The sequence below is a fragment of the Carassius gibelio genome, chromosome A17 (genome assembly GCF_023724105.1).
Source record: "Carassius gibelio isolate Cgi1373 ecotype wild population from Czech Republic chromosome A17, carGib1.2-hapl.c, whole genome shotgun sequence".
Classification (NCBI taxonomy): Eukaryota; Metazoa; Chordata; class Actinopteri; order Cypriniformes; family Cyprinidae; genus Carassius; species Carassius gibelio.
The window spans coordinates 17060481-17078958 of NC_068387.1; the positions used below are offsets into that span (position 1 = coordinate 17060481).

The following is an 18478-nucleotide window of genomic DNA, read 5'->3' on the forward strand; positions in this document are numbered from 1 at the left end:
CCCTTCAGAAACACTTCATCTTTAAAAATGTATCCTCCTCTGCTCTCATGTTCTTTATATAATGACAAGGTTTGGAAATGTGTGTCCCTGCTGGAGCACTGAGAGTGAGTGAGGGACGAGAGAAATGCAGAGATGAACAGACAAGGCCAAAGAATGCGGGGACAACAGAAGCCTTGTTCCTGCTGAAAGAACTTGCTCACCACTTCCTTCTCCTCCGACAAGTGCTTTTCTCCTTCACTCAAACTAGTGAACACACACACTCACTCACTACTAATGAACAGTAGTAGAACAAACAGAACTGTGTTGACAACTCAAAAATAATCACTTGAATTGTTCTGCTGTAACCCACAGCCCCTCCCACGGAATATCCCAGAATTCCTTGACTTACGCATCTAGCTCCTCCTCCTCTGTCCTGGTTGTGTTGGCGTACAGGTATTTGCTCATGTCCACCGGACGGATGTTCTTTCTCTTGCTGCTTCTGGGTGGAGATACTTCAGGCTGGGGTTGGGGTTCGGGTTCAGGTTCGTCAAACGGGTTGCCGTGTTGAGAAGAATCCACATCTGTGTCAACCTCATCAAAGGGGTTTGAGGGATAAGAGGTGTTCTGATCAAATACAGGCTCTTGATCTCTGATAGTACACAGCACATGTGGCTTGGGGGGAGGTTCTAGAAATACACAAAAATGCACAACATGCCAACATGCATTATATAAATTATGCCCACCGTAAAAGTATTATTAAATTTAGAATCATGAAAATAATCCACAATACAATAATAACAACAATAACAGAGGCGAAGCTTGATGATGCTATGAAGGAGAGTCGAATGATGGGAGATGTCTATTCAAACAGCGAATAAATTATATAGAGAAAGTGAGCAAAGAACTTTTAACTTTAAATTTGTCAAAGAACAGTATGCCTGACTTCAGTCTAGTGTGAGTTTAAGTATTCTCAAAAAACTCCCTTTACAATCAGTAAAGCTGTCTATGCACTGTTTGATGAATGAATCTCCTACTATCATGCGTACATATGCACTTTGTGGTTTATGATGGGAAAATACACTCAGCGAGCACACGCACTGAACAAAACTCTGGTGTTTCAGCAATGACTCATCTAAGCGCATCTGATTGGCCGCTGCATTCATAAACTCGTTTGTGATTGGTTATAACACGAAACACTGTAAAAACGCCGGAAAAAGAATTCATGGTACAACATTGAGCAGATCTAATTTTACTGCTGCAGTCAACACTTTATTTCATTTTCATTTGATTTGCGACTGCCGTAATGGATTTAGCTGAACTGCAACTGCATTTTTGTCCATGTGTTGCCATAGTTTCTACAAGCAGAAACCAATAGCATGGATATTATGTAATTGATAGGAGACAATGATCCAGGACGAGCAGGAATTTTTTTTTTTATTGGAATTTCTCTGGAATAACAAATCCTTGGGAATTTTTGGCATAAGTGCACAGCTGCAAGTGTTTTTTGGATATTTTATTTTGAAAATCATACATATTGTGCCTTTAATTCATCATCACATGTCTCAGATTGTTAATGAGTACAACCTGCCCTGTTGATAAATGGCCAAAGGGGTCATACAAAGAGTCACTTCTTACCATCTTCATCCGGGTCACCGAAGGGGTTAAGGTCAATCGGGTCATTAGGTTCTTCGAAGGGGTTAGAGCTCATGTTGCTCTGCTCCTGGTCCTCCTGATCCAGGAAGTTCAACTTACTGATCAGCTCTAAACCACCAACATCCATCCAATATGATGACAGAAGAGGGAGGAAGAAAATCACTCATTAGTCCAAATCAATCTGCGAGGACAACTGATGAATTATCAGGTGAAAATAAATAAATTGTTGACATCTGCATTTTGAAGTGAACCACACCAAGATCCTTCAGGTCCAAAGAGGCGCATGTTCCAGAAGAGCTGATGCAGGGTTTCATTCTGAACTTTTACTCACACCATGAGCCAGTGGGCAGAAAAAAATAAAAGTGTGTGTGTAGGGTGACAGAGTGAAGTGCTCTCTGAGGTGATAAAGATGTGTCGTCTCTGTTCACTCCACCCATATTAGGCCATCAGAGCACTCTATCACATGACCAGCTGTGTTTTTAAGGACATGCGTTTCAGGATCATCAACTCCATGGATATGGAAACAAATCTTTTCAGAGGGGAGTTGGGTTCACTACAAACTGCAGAAGGTGGAACGAGGGTACAAGATCACAAATGAAGAATGCTTAATAAAAAAAAATATAACATGTGAAAATAAATTTTTTTGATAAATGGATGCTTTATAACAACGCACAACCACAGGGATGGGAAAAAAAGAGGAGAGAAGGAAAAAGACAGAGATAGTGAATAAAAGTGAGAGTGAGAACAGTGAGAGAGTGTGAATAAAAGAATGAAAGAAGGTGAAAGTGGAAAGACCTTCAGAAGAGGAGGCAGGAGGAGGTTTATTTGGTTGCTTTAGGCAGTCATCTGGATCTCCATCTATGGAGCTGAGAGCTTTCAGCTGCCTCACAATCTCTGCAAACAGCGCAACATACAATCAATACACACACACACACACACACTCACACACACTAACCTGTATGATGCAAAGAGAGGCATGTAATACATTCATAAAATATCTGTGTGTGTGTGTGTGTGTTGAGGTATGTATGAAAAGAGACTGAACTGCGTCTTAGCTCTAACAAACTGTGAAAAATATATCGGACGTCATCTCTATGGTAACAAAGAGATTCCTAATCCATACGATGAATAAACAACTCAAGCATTTCCATAGGAGCTCCATACATACACGTATAAAGGGATAAAAGCACATGGGCTTAATGTTAAGACTCCAGCTTCTGGGGAGTGAAGGGAGGCTGGATTATATCACGGAGTCCCACACACACGCACTCACACAATCACGCATACATAGACATATGCATATGCAAACATGAGCATACATTCACAGGACATGTATTTGGTGGACCGTCCATTGGGAGATGGAGAAAGCCTAAAAAAGCAGCTAATAAACTATGACCAAAAACATAACAAACATAAACAAGCACAGCCATGAGCCTCAATAGGCACACATGTGCACAAAAACACAGAAATTAAACTACTAGAAAAAAAATAAAAAATAAGTGTCACTTAAATGAAACTGAAGTGAGACTGGACAGAAATCCTGAAGAGAACACCAAACAATGACATGCTGAAATTTGTAAGGGACCAAAAATCTGCACATATTTATTATTATTCTTTTACAACAAATCTAGACAAAAATATTTAGCTTATACACCACATACAAATGCACCATTCAGTCATCAGAAAGTAAATTCTAGAAAAAAAGAATAAAATAGACCAGAACTGTAAAAAAAAACTACAAAAAGAACAGAATAATAAAAAAACTGAAGAAAATAGAAATGAAAGAAACAAAAAAAGAATAGATTATGAAACAGTACAAAAACAATAAAATAAGAAACAAAACAAATATAAGTAATGAATACAATTGAAAAATAAGAAACATTACTAAAAATAATGAAACAAATGAATAATGAACCAATCAAGAAATAGAATACTGCATACAAAAGAAAAGAATAGAATAGAATAATAAAATAAAATAAAAACAGATCGAGAAACAAAATATCACTGCCTTTGAACAGAAAGAATGATCAGATTCACCTTCAAAGAGTCTTCAGAGGAAATTCAGCAGATCTCACCTGTGATCTTGGCAGCCTTTTCCTCTTGGTTCACTCTGTTCTCCTCATCTTCCTCATTCTCTTCCTCAAAATCATCCAGATTACCAATATCAGCCTGCTTCATGCTCATCAGACTGGCCAGACTCTGCATATCTTCATCACTACACACAAAAGGTGACAGAGACAAAAGCACAATATAAATCTGATGAAATCAATTCATATATGAGATTAATTTACCACAGATGAGATACACAGTACTCAGCAGTCCCAGACAGAATTTTAGGATTTTATTATTTATTTATTTGTTTTATTTGTTACATTTTTCTGCACTTATTTTGAAGCGAACAGGATTTGAAATGGATGTAAATGCATACAGAAATAAAAGTTTTTTTTATTTTTTATAACACCTTCCCTAGGACTTGAATACATCACTGATAACTGTTGGTAAAGAGTGAATTCGGCCTTCGATTCACTGTGCTTTTGTGTAAAAAGAAGGAGATGGACAGAAGAAGAGAAGAAAGCCAGGTTGACAGAGAGAGTGAGCGAAGGATGAATGTGTAAACGGAATGCCCTTCATGGTCTTGCTCATAAGAGGCAGTGCAACATGGACATGCATTCCAGCCAGGGCATTCACAAGCACGGCAAGATAACGCTCCAGGATTAACTCCCTCTCTCCCTCCCAATGTCCCTGTCTTCATGTTCTCTCAGTCTATCTCACACTTCTTTCTGAATGTGGTCCAGTCTTTCTTTGGCAGGCATGGAGCTTATTTGAACTTACGTAATAGGGTTTATTTTTGTGTGCTGTTGACATCATTTCCATAGGTTAAGAGTGGTTACACTTCCGTCACATAACCTCTGTCACACACACGCCACAAAAGCCACACAAACATACACGTATCTCATATAGCATAAGGGTTAAATCACATACACTCACGCACACTTCTTGCTTCCTTTATTTAGAGGAAGGCAGATATCAGAATGGAAAAAAGAGAAAAACGTGGATATTGCGAGACGAGTAAAGAAAAGATATTTCAACTCTCAAGGCCAGTGGCTGGAAACATTCCATCTGACTTCTGTTTGTTGTGACGCGCATGTGAAAAAGCAACAGCTTAAGTTGTATGTGGCGAAGTTCTCCAACGGGATTTGATTTCTTTTATTGCATGCCAGGGGAACGTGAGGTACAGTCTTAAATCTGTTTTTCCTGATATTTTCTGAACAACGGCAACAAGGGAACAAAATTTGCATTTTGGCATGCAGGTAGCATAAAAATAATAGAATAACATTCAAATAGAAATAATTCTGTTGATATATATTCTATTTTTCTATAATAATACAAATAAACATTAATGAATAATAACAGAAATTTGATTGCCCCAATTACTTCTGACCGATTAACTATATTTTAATGACAAACTAATAGAAGATCATGCATCATTTGTGTTAAATTGCAGAATCATATTATATCTTGGGCCACATCAAAAAAAACTACTGTGTGAAGAATTAAAGTACAGTTTAGCTAATTTCACCAAAATGTCATGGTCAAAAAGGTCCACTGTCTGTTGTCAATAGTGTAGCGATGTATGCTCACACAGTCACTTTCAAAGAGGAAGGGCTGGAGAGAGGGATGAGAGGGGAGAGATCCAGGGAAAGGAATGTTGGGAATGTTGGGCATCGTCACTCCCTATCACTGAGGCAAAAAAAGAAAGAAATGCACAGAGAGAAAAGGAATAAGAGTGTAATTTGAAGTGGCAGCATTCCTTCCGGGTGGGTGCAGTCAGCTGGTTTTGGAGGTGTGTGTGGTATAGTGGGCTGCTCTTACGTGGCTTTGCCCTCTCGAAGAAAGATGCAGGACAAGGAGAACTGCAGTGTTGCGGAAACAACTTTCTTGGACAGCGGCTTGAACTTGAGCTTGACGTCTGTCTGTGTGGGCATGGCACTGGCGTACTGCTTCATGTTAATGCAGCTGGTGGCCAGCGCTTTCCGACGACCTGACGGAGATTCCTAAAAAAACACACACACAAAAAAAGAGAGATAGTTAAAACCCTTCTTATGCTGAAAAAAACTCGTTGATTACACTTGCTACCAACACAACCAAAAAAATAAAAATCTAATAAACTGACATATTAGATATGTTTTTAAAAGTTTCATATCCTAAAACAATACATATGACAAAAACTAAACCCCGTGGTGCTTTACTAAGAAAAAAGGAATAAAAAAGAATGAATGAAAGTTGCTAATCCTCACACTTACGGGTAAAATCATCACCTGTTTTAACATGTACAAAGCCCACACACACAGTCCTGGGGAAACCAGCACTCCTGGAACACGTGCATACAAGTTTACATAGACCGTCTTTTTGTAGTATGGACTCAAAACAGAATGTAAAAAATTCTAGCAAACAAAATGAATCCGAACTTTCTATGGTGAGATGAAGCTTCATTTTGAAGCCATTTACAGGCATAAATCATATCAAACTTCAAACGACTTTTCAGACAAAGAAAAGCTCATGTTGGAACTAAAAGGTATTCATTTTCCTAAACAATTTAAATAACCAAACTAAGCATTAGTTCATCACCTCTACCACCAGCAGAGCAAACATGCCCGCTCATAATGGTCAATGGCGCCCCCTGTAGGTAAAAGGAATGGAATTTTATACTAATACATTTACTGTAAGTTAACATCTATTACATACATAAATTAGAAAGAGAAAACTGCAGAGAATATCTGGCCGCCTTTTCAACGAACACTTCCATTCATGTTTTCTCTTTGGGCGAGATATAGGCCAGACAGGCCTGTTTTTCTGTCTTTTATGCTCTCGTCACTTTTATCTCATCAGGCATGTTGTGCAGAGCAATCCAAAACAAAATGAGAAGAGAGAGAAATAAAGGCCTTGTGTATAACCTGTCAAAGAGCCTGCATTCATACACCTGCCTGTATGCATATATGGAGCAAATACCTATAGATCTCCAGATAGAAATCTCACTCCCATGCACATGAGTGTGTGTTTGCATGTACCAATGGTCCTGCAGGTAAACACGTGCCCTTATCAGAGCAGTCTCAGGAAGATTGAGATGCAGAGAGCTGAAGAGTGACTGTTTTCATCTCAGAAATGCCTCGATACAGTTCCATACACACACATAAAAACCTGCCGACTCACAAGGGCAGTACACACTAACCCATCTTCCTTCTTCCTTCTCCTGAAGGTGATTAATCTGACTGAACCAAGAACACACCACCTGCCGGCGGCTGAAACACAGACAGAGACGTAAAGCGATGGAGCGCCAACCCGATCAAAACAACAGTGCCGCCTGCAAATCTCAAACCCAGACAAATTACCCACAATCCCCCACTCCAGCTGGGACGGGAGACGGTCCTCTGCGACTCCTTCAGTAAATGAAAACGATAAAAGGGAGGAAAAAAAACCTGCGTCTAAGATTCAAAACCGCTCGCCGACGAAGCCACTTGACATTTGTGTTGACATTTGAGCCCCTGTTGAATCAGTCGGAAATACAGCATGTCATCCCTGAAGAATCCAGCGCTCCAAAGCGTGTCTTATCGCTGAGATTATGCACTGGCATTATACCGAGCTAATAGTGCATGTAGGTCCTTTATGAATGAATTTCAAAATGCATCAAACACTTAAGACGGATTTAGTCCTTCTCCCCCAAAAAATACTTAAGAATATGCAAATATGCGGGGAAGAATTAGGTTTAACAGATTTGACGAGCACAAACAATGAGGGTGTTCTTTTCCCTGGCTGCTGGTGTCAATCAGAACCCAGATTACCGTCCAGGGTTATGACAATGTGTAAAATGAAGAGAGACAATAAGACACTTTTAATTTATCACAGGGATATGACTATCAATACGCAGCTTTTGTACCCACAAATTTGCTAAATACCTGGCGGAGAGGGGAGATGAAGATGCCAGGGTGGCTGACTGCTGCCCCCTGCTGAGCATATCATCCTAAACACACACACACACACACACACACACACACACACACACCACCATAGACACTTCTACTGAGAGAAGAATGTCAAACTGTAGCGTTTACCAAAAAATAAAATATATATTCCATTACATATCAGCACGCAGATTTTGACTACATATTGTGGAAGATGTTTACTTTGTATACGTTTTAAACTATTGTGTATATCCTGCAAAATGTAATCCCAAAGCAGAGACAATCAAAGCAAAGTGTCAGAAAGCATTTCGCTGATTAAATAGCATTGTGCGATTATATTAAGTTAAAGAAAAGACACTGTATTAGTTACTGTTAAGCTTAAATTAAACTAGTATAAATCAGTCTCATTTAAATTTAAGAAATAAAAAAAAAAGAAATTTGTCTTGGCAGTAACTAAAATAAATAAGTAAAATTAAAAAGTACTACAATAAACAAACTTTTTTTTAAATAAAGTTCAACAGATTTTTTTTTTAATTAATGAAATTGACAAATCGTATGATATTATTAAAATTGAAACATTAAAATAAAAATAAAAAAGCATTTTCAAAATATTAATAAATTCATACAAATTAAAAATGGCAAGGCTATAGAATGCAACTGTTTACAATGAAAATGTTTTTGCCCAACTCCAGTTGATTATTTTGCCATTTTCTGAGACCCCATTAACTGTAAAACAAGATATTCTGCAGTAAATAAGTGATTAGAAACATTGCTCTGGATGACATCCATGGTGTCATGCCATTTTGGGTTGTCTACAATTTTCAATTCAATATTTCCCTTCTGCGTGTATTAGTATGTGTAGTGTATTTGTGTGTCCCAGATAGAGGAGAACACCACAAAACCCCTGCAGGCTCTCACACCTAAAATGAACCTCAAACTTCCTTTGACTGACATTTCCAGGAAGCGTGAGGAAGAAAGGGGTGCGACCGGGAGCTTCATCCACTTTAGGGTGTGTATGTGTGTAGTGTTTAGGCGGGTGGCAGCCCCAGCTGTCCCAGTATTGATCCACAGCTGGTGCCAGTATGGGGGGTGCAGGTCAGGGCTGTGGGGCTTCCTTCCCAAACCCACACACACACAGCGCAGAAGAACAAGACAAACAGAAAGAGTTATGAAGGGTTAAAAAAAACAAAAGGACGACTTCTTATTCCAACTCCATTTTTTTTTGTATTATAACTTTTGACTGTTTCATCCCTAAATACTGGCTCACAAAACCGGTTCTCGGTTCCCAGCCCGAGATGATCCCTGAGGGGATCAGAAATGTAGTGTTTGTCAAAGAAATGGGCCACAATAGGCTTTTCCATCAATAAATGCCAGTTGCGAGTTTCTGCATAACCGCGGAGCCGAATATAAATATATAAAGGAAGAGACAAAGAGAGAAAAACAGGGAGAGGACGGATGACACATTTTCAGTTGGCATCACCCAGGGCCTATTTCTGTCTGTCATCACTCATCTGTTGTGATTCAAATGTGATTTCCCCAAACTGTCATTGAGTGGCGCTCACACACACACAGATTAGGGGTAGTGTCATTATTTGTGGGAATTGTTATTGAGGGTAGGGCCGGTGACTGGGGGATTGCCATTGTTCCAGCTGAACATAAAAGGCGAGCAAAGCCAACAGACCAAGACTTATGGAAATCAAAAATAATACCAGCCTCCAAAATAATAAAAGAGCCCAAAACAATACCAGCCTATTATAAAAGAGAGGAAGAGAAGATGCCAGCTTAATACCTTCAGAGAGAGACAGAGAGAGAGAGAAATCACAAAAAGCTGTGCTCAAATACTGGAGATGTTGTTTCCGCAGCATACCCACACTGGGACACCGCCTGGTGGATATGAACACACAAAACAATAACACTAGACAACAGAAAATAAATCTCCCTCTTCAACCCACCAAACCCTGTGACCTACAGTCTCTTTCAGGCTCTCCGATGAAGGACAAGCATCTGCTACCAAAATGACTCTTAAACACAGACATCACACAGACATCAGGCCTGTGAAAGATCGGTAAATTCATCTGAAGAGGTTCAAAAAGATTGTGTGAAGTTTTCATATATAAAAAAAAAAGACTTGACCTGCCTGCCTATTTCTTTATCTCTCTCATGATTATGGCTGGGTATCATTCAAAAATGTTCAACATTAATACCGAATCAATGTTTTGATGCTGGTTCCTGAATTACACTTTTGTTCAATAAAATTTTTTTTAAATACATTTTAACAAGATAACATTTCACATCACCTAAAAAAAACTTGAGGTTTTTACAGACTCAAAAACCCATCTCCTGAGTCACAACAAAAAGGAACAAAATATAACAAACACAATAAATCAGTGCAAACAGTTTTCATCAAACTCAAATTGTTTTCGGTTTCCACATCTTTTAGGCTACATAGAGTGTGCTTTCATCTTAAAATGCAAAGCTTAGACAGAATCAATATTTCTATTCAATTTCCACTTTATTGATTGCCTGTTTTCTCTTCAGCGATCACTGTTCAGACTCGGACTCATTCACTTCTAATGTCAATTATGTGTTCAGAACGGGCCCTGTCTCCAATGACGAATGTCCATTATACTTTCGTGTTTTATTCTGTACAGAAGAATCCCAGGAAAACATTGCTACGGATGATACATTGAGCTAATAAACATACAAACATGACAGTATATGATTTGTATGTGGTTTTCATGAGATTACAGGGTGTTGACATGAGAAATCCTAAGCTTGATATAAAAGTCTACAAATAGCACATTTCAGCAACATTTTATGGCCAAAACACACAATAGATCGCAATAGGAAGTTAATACAAACACTCGACGGTGGCTTAAAGTGAGTTATAAATTGTCTTATGTAGTATGGGGGGGTGAGGTTGGTTGGTTGGGGAAATAATTTACACATACACAAACACTTGAAGGAGTCATGGTGTTCATTTGTTTCTTCTAATGGCAGCATTGAATATATTAACTGAACAATTATTTGAACTAAACATGTAATTTATCCACAAAGTGTGCCACTTTTGTCACTGCAGTGTATCTTTCTGGGCTTCTGGAAGAACATTTCCAGAGCCTCTTGATATGGAAAGTCAGAAACGTCTGGCCCATTTATTGAGATCCACATGCATGCTGCAAGATTGTCTTCTTGCAGCCTATTACAGATGTTTGTCTTGACCTGCAAATGCATTAACTGTTAAATGTGATAGCTTAACATATAGCTAACTGACGTACTGAGTCTATTTTTGCTGTGCTGCACGCACTGAATTAAAGTGACAGCGCATTGTTCGTGGTAAAAATGAACATGGATTGACACGGAAATGAAGTAATATCACAATAAATGTATACTCATTAAAGCCTACTGTGCTCACACGCAACACATTTTTTTTTAAAGGGCCACATTATAAAGTCTCACAGCTTATTCCAAAAACCAAGGAAAATACGTATGTTTTTTTTTTTTGCTTTTGCCCTGTCCATCCCTCTTCCATCCTCTCAGTTATTAACTGTCTTCCAAAAAAAAATACTGCTCCATAAACACCTTCAACACTGCAGCACTCCGGCACACACACAGTGTACATCAGAGAGACAGGTAAGCACACATACACACACCAGAGAGACAGATTTATTGGATTAACACCCAACATGCCATTTTTAAAGGTGCCAGCTCATCAGTTTCCACCGCACATGACCACACACACACACACACACACACACAGCTGTAATTATATCGACAGCACTAACCTAAATGAATGCTCAGTGAGTCCATCACTGGTATAAAGGAGACAGTTATCAGTGCTGGGTGGAAAAACGCTGAGTGTGTGTGAGTGTGTCTTCTGAGACAGCGGACAGTAACCCTGTTTGACAGAAGAAATCCATCATAATCGGTTATTTTAGGTGTTGCACTTGCAGACTTTAGTCCATGAACTAGCCACTGGATAACACTATTTTAGAGCCGATAAGGGGAATTATAGAGATGTGTGCAAATGCCAGAGAGCCAACTGCCACAACACTAAAGCCAGTGACTCTTACTGCTTCATCATGACCAGCTAAGTTCTTATTGGATATCTCACTGACAATTTAGGAGATGAAAAATGGATGGGAGAAAAATCACAATATGGACTGCCGAGTGAATTGACATAAAGGGACTTTGGTTTTGTTCATCACACAACATTCAGGCTCTTTAATAATGCTGTCGTAAAGCAGGTTCTATGACAGTGTCGTCTCACAGGCTTTGAGGGATGCATGTGTGTTGGCTCGGGGTTTAAGCCGTTTAAGACTGACATAATAGGTTTAATCCATCACGCAGAGTCTATGGTTTTAAAAAGAGTTTAAGTAACAGAAGACACTTAACGGAGTACCTGCCTGAATCAAATTATGCTCAAACAGACAGTTAATTAAACAGACGTCATCCCTCCTTTCCTTCCTTACATATACACTACTGTTCAAAACTGAGTTCAGTAAGATTTTCTCAAAGTTTTTTATCCAAGTACTTTTATCGAAGTATCTAAAAACAATAATATCGCAAAATATTATTAGGATTTTAAATAAGTGTTCTATATTTGAATTTATTCATTTGGTAGCAAAGCTGAATTTTCAGCAGCCATTGCTCCAGTCTTCAGTGTAACTTGATTATTCAGAAATCATTCTGATGCTGATTTGGTGCCAGAAACATTTATTTTTATTAATTGCTGTAAACTTAAAAAAAAAAAAAAAAAAATTAGAAACTGGGATGCTTCTTTTTCAGGATTCCTTGAACAACATAATAGCATTTTTTGAAACAGAAATAATTTTTGTAACAATGCAAGCCTTTACTGGCCATTTTGATGAAGTTAATTCATCTTTGCTGAATAAAAGCATTCATTTCTTTAAAAAAAAAATCTTAGATATTCCAAAACTTTTAAATGGTGTGTATTCAACAAATACAAAAAAAAAGCTATTAATGTGACATGCATATTTTCATTTTACGCCATTTCAGAATACGTGAATGATTACAGGTTTTCTCTTCTTCTGTTTTTTTCCTTTCACTAATCCTATTTTTCCATTTTCAGATGTCCAAACAAGATTCTGGATGAGCGCTGTATGTTTGTGTTTCAGGTAGGTATTTCTGAAAGTGAACAACAGTGCGATTGTTCCACATCTCTAACTCGCTCTATCATGCTTGTCGTTCATTTTCCATAAACCAAAACCAAAACCATCAAAGCAAAACACAACAAAAACAGACAGATGAAGTATTGCTAAAAAAACTAATAAAAACAGAGGGGTCAGAACTGTGTGGGTGCATGAGTCCCGTTAACAGCAAAAGCTTTAAAAAAAAAAAAAAAAAAAAAAAATCACACTTTTTTTTCAAACTGCATCAACGGAAACATTCAACGGCCAGGAGTTGCAGATTTTGGAAACACTCCAGTGCTTTAGCCCTAAAACAGTAGATTACATTTTGAAAGTATGCAAAGAGAGATAAGGAGATCAAGTTTACAGTATCCATATCATTAAATCTAATAGGACTGATATCTGACATGAACTACAAAATTAATATGTAACTTTGTGGATGGTATTGTGAGAGCAATCTGAGATTGCAATCTGGAGAAAAAGAGAGGGGGAACACCTGGGTCAAGCTTGTGGATAAATATTTGGCTTTGCGGAATATTTTTCAGAGCCACAAAGATCTGTCTCCATCAGCAGGCACCATCTTAAGAAGAAAAAGAAAAATAAATATGGCCAAGATGCGGTGAGAGAGATAGAGAGGGAAGGACAGACGCAGAATGGAGGGAGATCAAATAAATAAATGTGAAGGCCGGCAGGTGAGGAAGGATGGACAACAATCTTTAAAAAATTTAAGGAAAAATGGACAAAGAACACGAACGTGTGATATAACATGAACGCTGAAGAGAAGTGTGTGTGTGTGTGCTGATCTGATGCTACAATGAAATGAAGAAATGCAGCAGACCACACACACACACACACACACACACACAGTGTCCTGAGAGAATCTGTGTGCAGCCGTGTGACCTCAGAATTGAGAAACAGATTAACACGTGCAAGTTTATTCCTGCTTCCATCTCACAGTAGAGGGGAAAACAAAGAGTGTTTCTGTTTTGAATATCTTTGCTTGTGTATATGAGTGAGGTGGGCTTAAGAGTCGACTGTGACCTTGCCTTACATCTGATCTCCAACCCTGTTAGGAATCCTGTTAATCTGGCTGTCAAACACACACACACAGACTCCAAAATGAACTCCCACAACTGCCGATGCCCAGTGAACTGAAAACATTTACCAGCCATAAACATTTAAAAATTAATGAAATAATTATTTAAAGAAATTATAGCATTCACGTCACTTGCATTATTATATACACTATCGTTCAGTTTGAGGGCAGTATGATTTTATTTAATATTAAAAAAAAATATTAAGCACCAAATCAGATGAAAACAATTTCTCTAGGATCATGTGACACTGAAGACATTTTAAAATAGAAAACTAATATTAGAATTATAATAAGTGTTAACAACATTACTTTTACTGTACTTTTGATCAAATAAATGCCATCTTCGTGAGACTCCTTTCAAAAACATGAAACCTTACTAACCACCCCACTTTTGAACAGAGTAAAAAATATAAAACACTGAAAATACGACTTGCTTATCTCCTCTTAAACTTTTAGAGCTCTCCGAGCATACACACACACAGTTTTCTGTATATATACACACATACCATGAAATGGTAGATCAATATCTGTACCTAATGCTCTCAGTGTCACTGTAGGTTGTTCATGTTGCATAAACACATTTTGTTTTACTCAGCATCAACAAGAAACCAGCAGACTTTCTTTAAAGGTCCAGAAGAACGTTGGTATTGAGTAACAGCCACTTAATCCTGGAAAACTGTCAAAATCATACTTTTCTGTTCAAGATGTGAAGTTGATTAGCAAACTTGTTAGCTGAAGACACAGTAACCTAAAATAGTTTTTACTTGGATACACTGAAAACATTTCCAAAAACCATCATAAATGATAAAAATAGAAAAAAATTAAATTAACAGAACATGAAAACAAATGTCGATGCAATCCTGGATTTGACCAAAATAAAAATCCTACTCAAACTTAAACTACAGACCTTCCTGAACACACTAAAAGGACACACATTCACTTAAAATAAAAGAATAATCACTGAAATCCTCTGTAAGAGCGCACAGGTTAATATCCCATTTAAAGTGAAATCCATGTGTGTCTGAGGCTCTGATCTGACAAAATTACACATAGCAATAAAAGTTGAGAGCCAGTTATATTCAGTTCAGATTAATCCCGAGAGAGAGACACATAAACTTTTCCATTTCATTCTCCACACCAGCTTTGCTCAGCATGCCTGGCTGGGTGGCTGAATTATTCTGTGTGGTCTCCAGAGAAGTGCGGGACCAGGGGGCAGCTTGTGGACCAGTAGCCCACGTAATGTGCTCCTGACGCAGGACCCCTGGGCAGTGGAGAACTGAGGTGGAAATGGCTTTAAATGTTTTGGACGAAGTCCACAAAAGGCAGCAGTTCAACATAAAAGGAGTGAGAGAGATAGAAAAGAATAAACAAATAATGATGGAATGAGAGCAGAAGCAAAAATTGGTCTGGAATTTGGCTAATTTCTCTTACTCTTAACACAAAACATGCAAAATTGTGTCCTTGTTTAGTAGTGGCACAACCCTGAAGGATCTGACTTGAAGGTTAAAAGGAAACTGCAGACAAGGGTAAAAGAAGCTTATCACTGTTAGATCAACAGGAAGTGAATCATTCTGCTTCAACAAACATGTTTTCCTCTTTTATCTTAGAATGTATGTTTTCTTCATTTTGTTTCATTTTTCCTTTTATTCCTTTACTTGTATCTAATCCAGGACCTGTGAACATAATCTATTTGTGGTCAGTCACATGCTGCTCTCTAGTGGCTGGAAGAGGAAATGAGCAAAAAAATTGTTCATCCAAAATTTATGGTTCCGAAATTATTACATTTTTCTCTATTCCAAAATGAAAATTGGAGGAATCTTCGATACTTTTCCATACAGCAACAGTTCACAGTAAATTATAACGGAATTTTGGAACATTCCTTGTACAACTCTGCTTTTCCATTAGACATTTTTCAGCTTGTGCACCTTAAAGGAAACATCACAAATTAGTCCAGGAATCAGGATAAGACTACATTCTTCGCTACTCTGAAGTTTTGATAAGTAACATGAAAACAAATGGAAAACAACAATTTCCACAAATGCAGAACGACAGAAACAAACTACAGACACAACTCTGCAGGTTTAAACCCAGAGTGAAACAGAACACAAAACTCTGATATGAGGAATAAAGCCTAAAAAAATGGCTGGAAAGACTGTCCCTCTTCTCTCTTAGACACACACAAATACACAGAGAATTGTGGTGCCAAATAGGGCAGCTCAAGGAGCTTTGATGTCGATCTCTCTTGGAATGCTATATTCTCCTCTCCTGCCTTTATACTCCTCTTTCTATCCCCCTCTCATTCTTTCTTCTGTTTTCCTCACAGTTTCTCCCAGCAGACAGGAGCACAGGGCAGAATCATCCAGTGTGTAGAGAATATATATATATATATATTTTCTGATTGTCAATGCTCAAAATGTTTTGGCAGCCTACAGGTGTTTCGGTTCGGGACGGTACACATGAGTAGAACTTTAATATAGTTTTACTTTTGATACAAAACAAAGTCTCATCTTTCAAATAATGTCCAGGCGGAAAATTCACACAATAACTGTAGTTTTGGCGCAACAGATCGTGGCTGTATAAACGCCTCAGTTCAAACGACACTACAGTTTTTTTAAGTTGAGTGTTGATTATTATATTTAAAAATAAATAGCAATTAGGGGTGTAACGGTACGCAAAAACCACGGTTCGGTACGTACCTCGGTTTTAAAGTCACGGTTCGGTTAATTTTTACATTTTAACAAATTTAAAAAAAAATAAGAAATAAAATACTGCTGCAAAGTTCTCCACTAAATAAAATACTCTCAGTCTCAAACCAATATCATATGATAAAATATAATAAAAAATATAAATTAATAACTATGATTACAGTGCAGCATTACTAATCCCAGCTTGTAGGCCTGTTCATATTTAAAATATATATATGACTTTTCCAAAGTGTAAAGTGCAGCATCAACAGTTTCAGTTTTTAGACCTGCTCAGATTTCGTTATTGCATTGGACCGATCGGAATTAAGAGCAAAGGTCTGTTTAAATGCTGATGGGAGCTGCGTTTGAATTACAATAGTTTTTTTCCTAGTTGTAGTGATGTTTACACTCGCGTGATGCCATTTGAAAACCTTAGGCCGGTAAACACACTGGCATATTGCACCTGTCAAACAGTCTATTTTGCCGTCAATACTGTTGACGGTGTCCTTTATCAGTAGGCTTCATATTTATGCTTAACATGAAGTATAGATATTGTTGTCATTAAGACAAGATCCTGGTCTGTCGGTGCCTCTGCGGCCTCCCTCTATGTCACCTACAGTAACAGCAGCGCACCAGCGCCGCATCAGTCATGATTCTGGTGTGTAAAGACACAGAAAACGTGAAGCCGCCGTCACGCAACTTACATGCAGCAGAAACCTCACGCTCACGCCACGCAGCCAGTGTGTCATCGGCCTTAGAATCAAATGCAGGGCGGGATTTGCGCTGAACGCGGAGACTTCCGCCACTTAATATGTTCGTTTGGAAATACGAAAATGTACCTATGTTCCGCACACAAAATACTGCATCCGGTCATTCGGCACACACGTGCACCGTACCGAAAGCCCTGTACCGAAACGGTCTGGTACGAATACACATACCATTACACCCCTAATAGCAATTAAATTTAAGTTTGGCCTCTCTAGTTACCCTTATACTAACGTAAAAGTACTTTAGTTAAGAGCATAAGCTGAGGTTCATTTTAATTATAATTGAATTTATTTAAAGAAAGAGCAAGTTTGTTTAGTAAACTACTGTTTAAGTAAAAATAAAAGTCCCCCCCACCCCCACCTCGCTGTAACAAAAGAATACTGAACAGTGTCATCAAAACCGAGGTATGTACAGAAGCATCATGTTTGCATACCGTTACACCCCTAACTAAAATTAATGAACATGCCCGAAATTTATTAACTAGGAAAAAAACTATGCAAGTTAGTGTGTGTCTGTGGGAGTGTTTGTAAGTTTGTGGGAACCTGGTGTGTGTGGATCTCTTCTCATCTCATTGCTGGTGTCAGATGACAGGCGTGTCTTTGATCAGTCTGTTATTAGTGAGGTGTGTATGGACAAGAGGAATTCAGATCTTATGCTTCATGTTCTCATTCTTCCCTCAACCACTCTCAATCTGCATACATGGAACCCAAACACAAAGGAATACCATTCATCTATTAATCTCACACAACAAATATAGTCATCACACACACAGAACTAGATCTGTGTTTATGCTGATTAAGACATCTTGAATGATTATAAAAGTTGATCATTCTCTCATTAAGACAAGTATTAGTGTTTGCCAGCAGAGACATTGACAATGGTCATGTGATGGGAGTATATTATTGTCCGTTGATGTTTTTGTGCATGTGTGCTGAGCAGACAGATGGATAGGACAGCCTTGTCTTAGCTGATGCTCATGTTTGTGGATCCAAACAGCCTCTCTCCAGAGACACAGAAAGATATCATGTTCAGGATCCAAAACTAGTGTAGTGCAAAGTATATACTGAATAACTATTTTAAAAAAAACAAATGATAATAAAATGATCAGTCTGCAATAAGTAAAAATGTTTTTCAAAGTCTCAAAGATACCGCAAAACAGTAACATTTTGAGATAGCAATACTACATTAAAA

The 18478-nt window shown here is 38.1% G+C and overlaps 1 protein-coding gene across 6 annotated transcripts in view; it reads right to left on the reverse strand.

The window, feature by feature from the left end:
* Positions 1–18478, reverse strand: part of LOC128031815 (EH domain-binding protein 1) — a 118770-nt gene that overhangs the window by 81063 nt on the left and 19229 nt on the right. For 3 of the 6 annotated variants that reach the window (XM_052620270.1, XM_052620269.1, XM_052620273.1), the window contains exons 6-10: positions 5506–5687; positions 3708–3847; positions 2428–2526; positions 1615–1740; positions 389–665 (exon numbers count right to left, since the gene is read on the reverse strand). In XM_052620270.1, the coding sequence (XP_052476230.1) occupies positions 389–665; positions 1615–1740; positions 2428–2526; positions 3708–3847; positions 5506–5687 (824 nt within the window). The remainder of the gene's footprint in view (positions 1–388; positions 666–1614; positions 1741–2427; positions 2527–3707; positions 3848–5505; positions 5688–18478) is intronic. The other 3 variants (XM_052620275.1, XM_052620274.1, XM_052620271.1) reach the window with 1 other exon arrangement.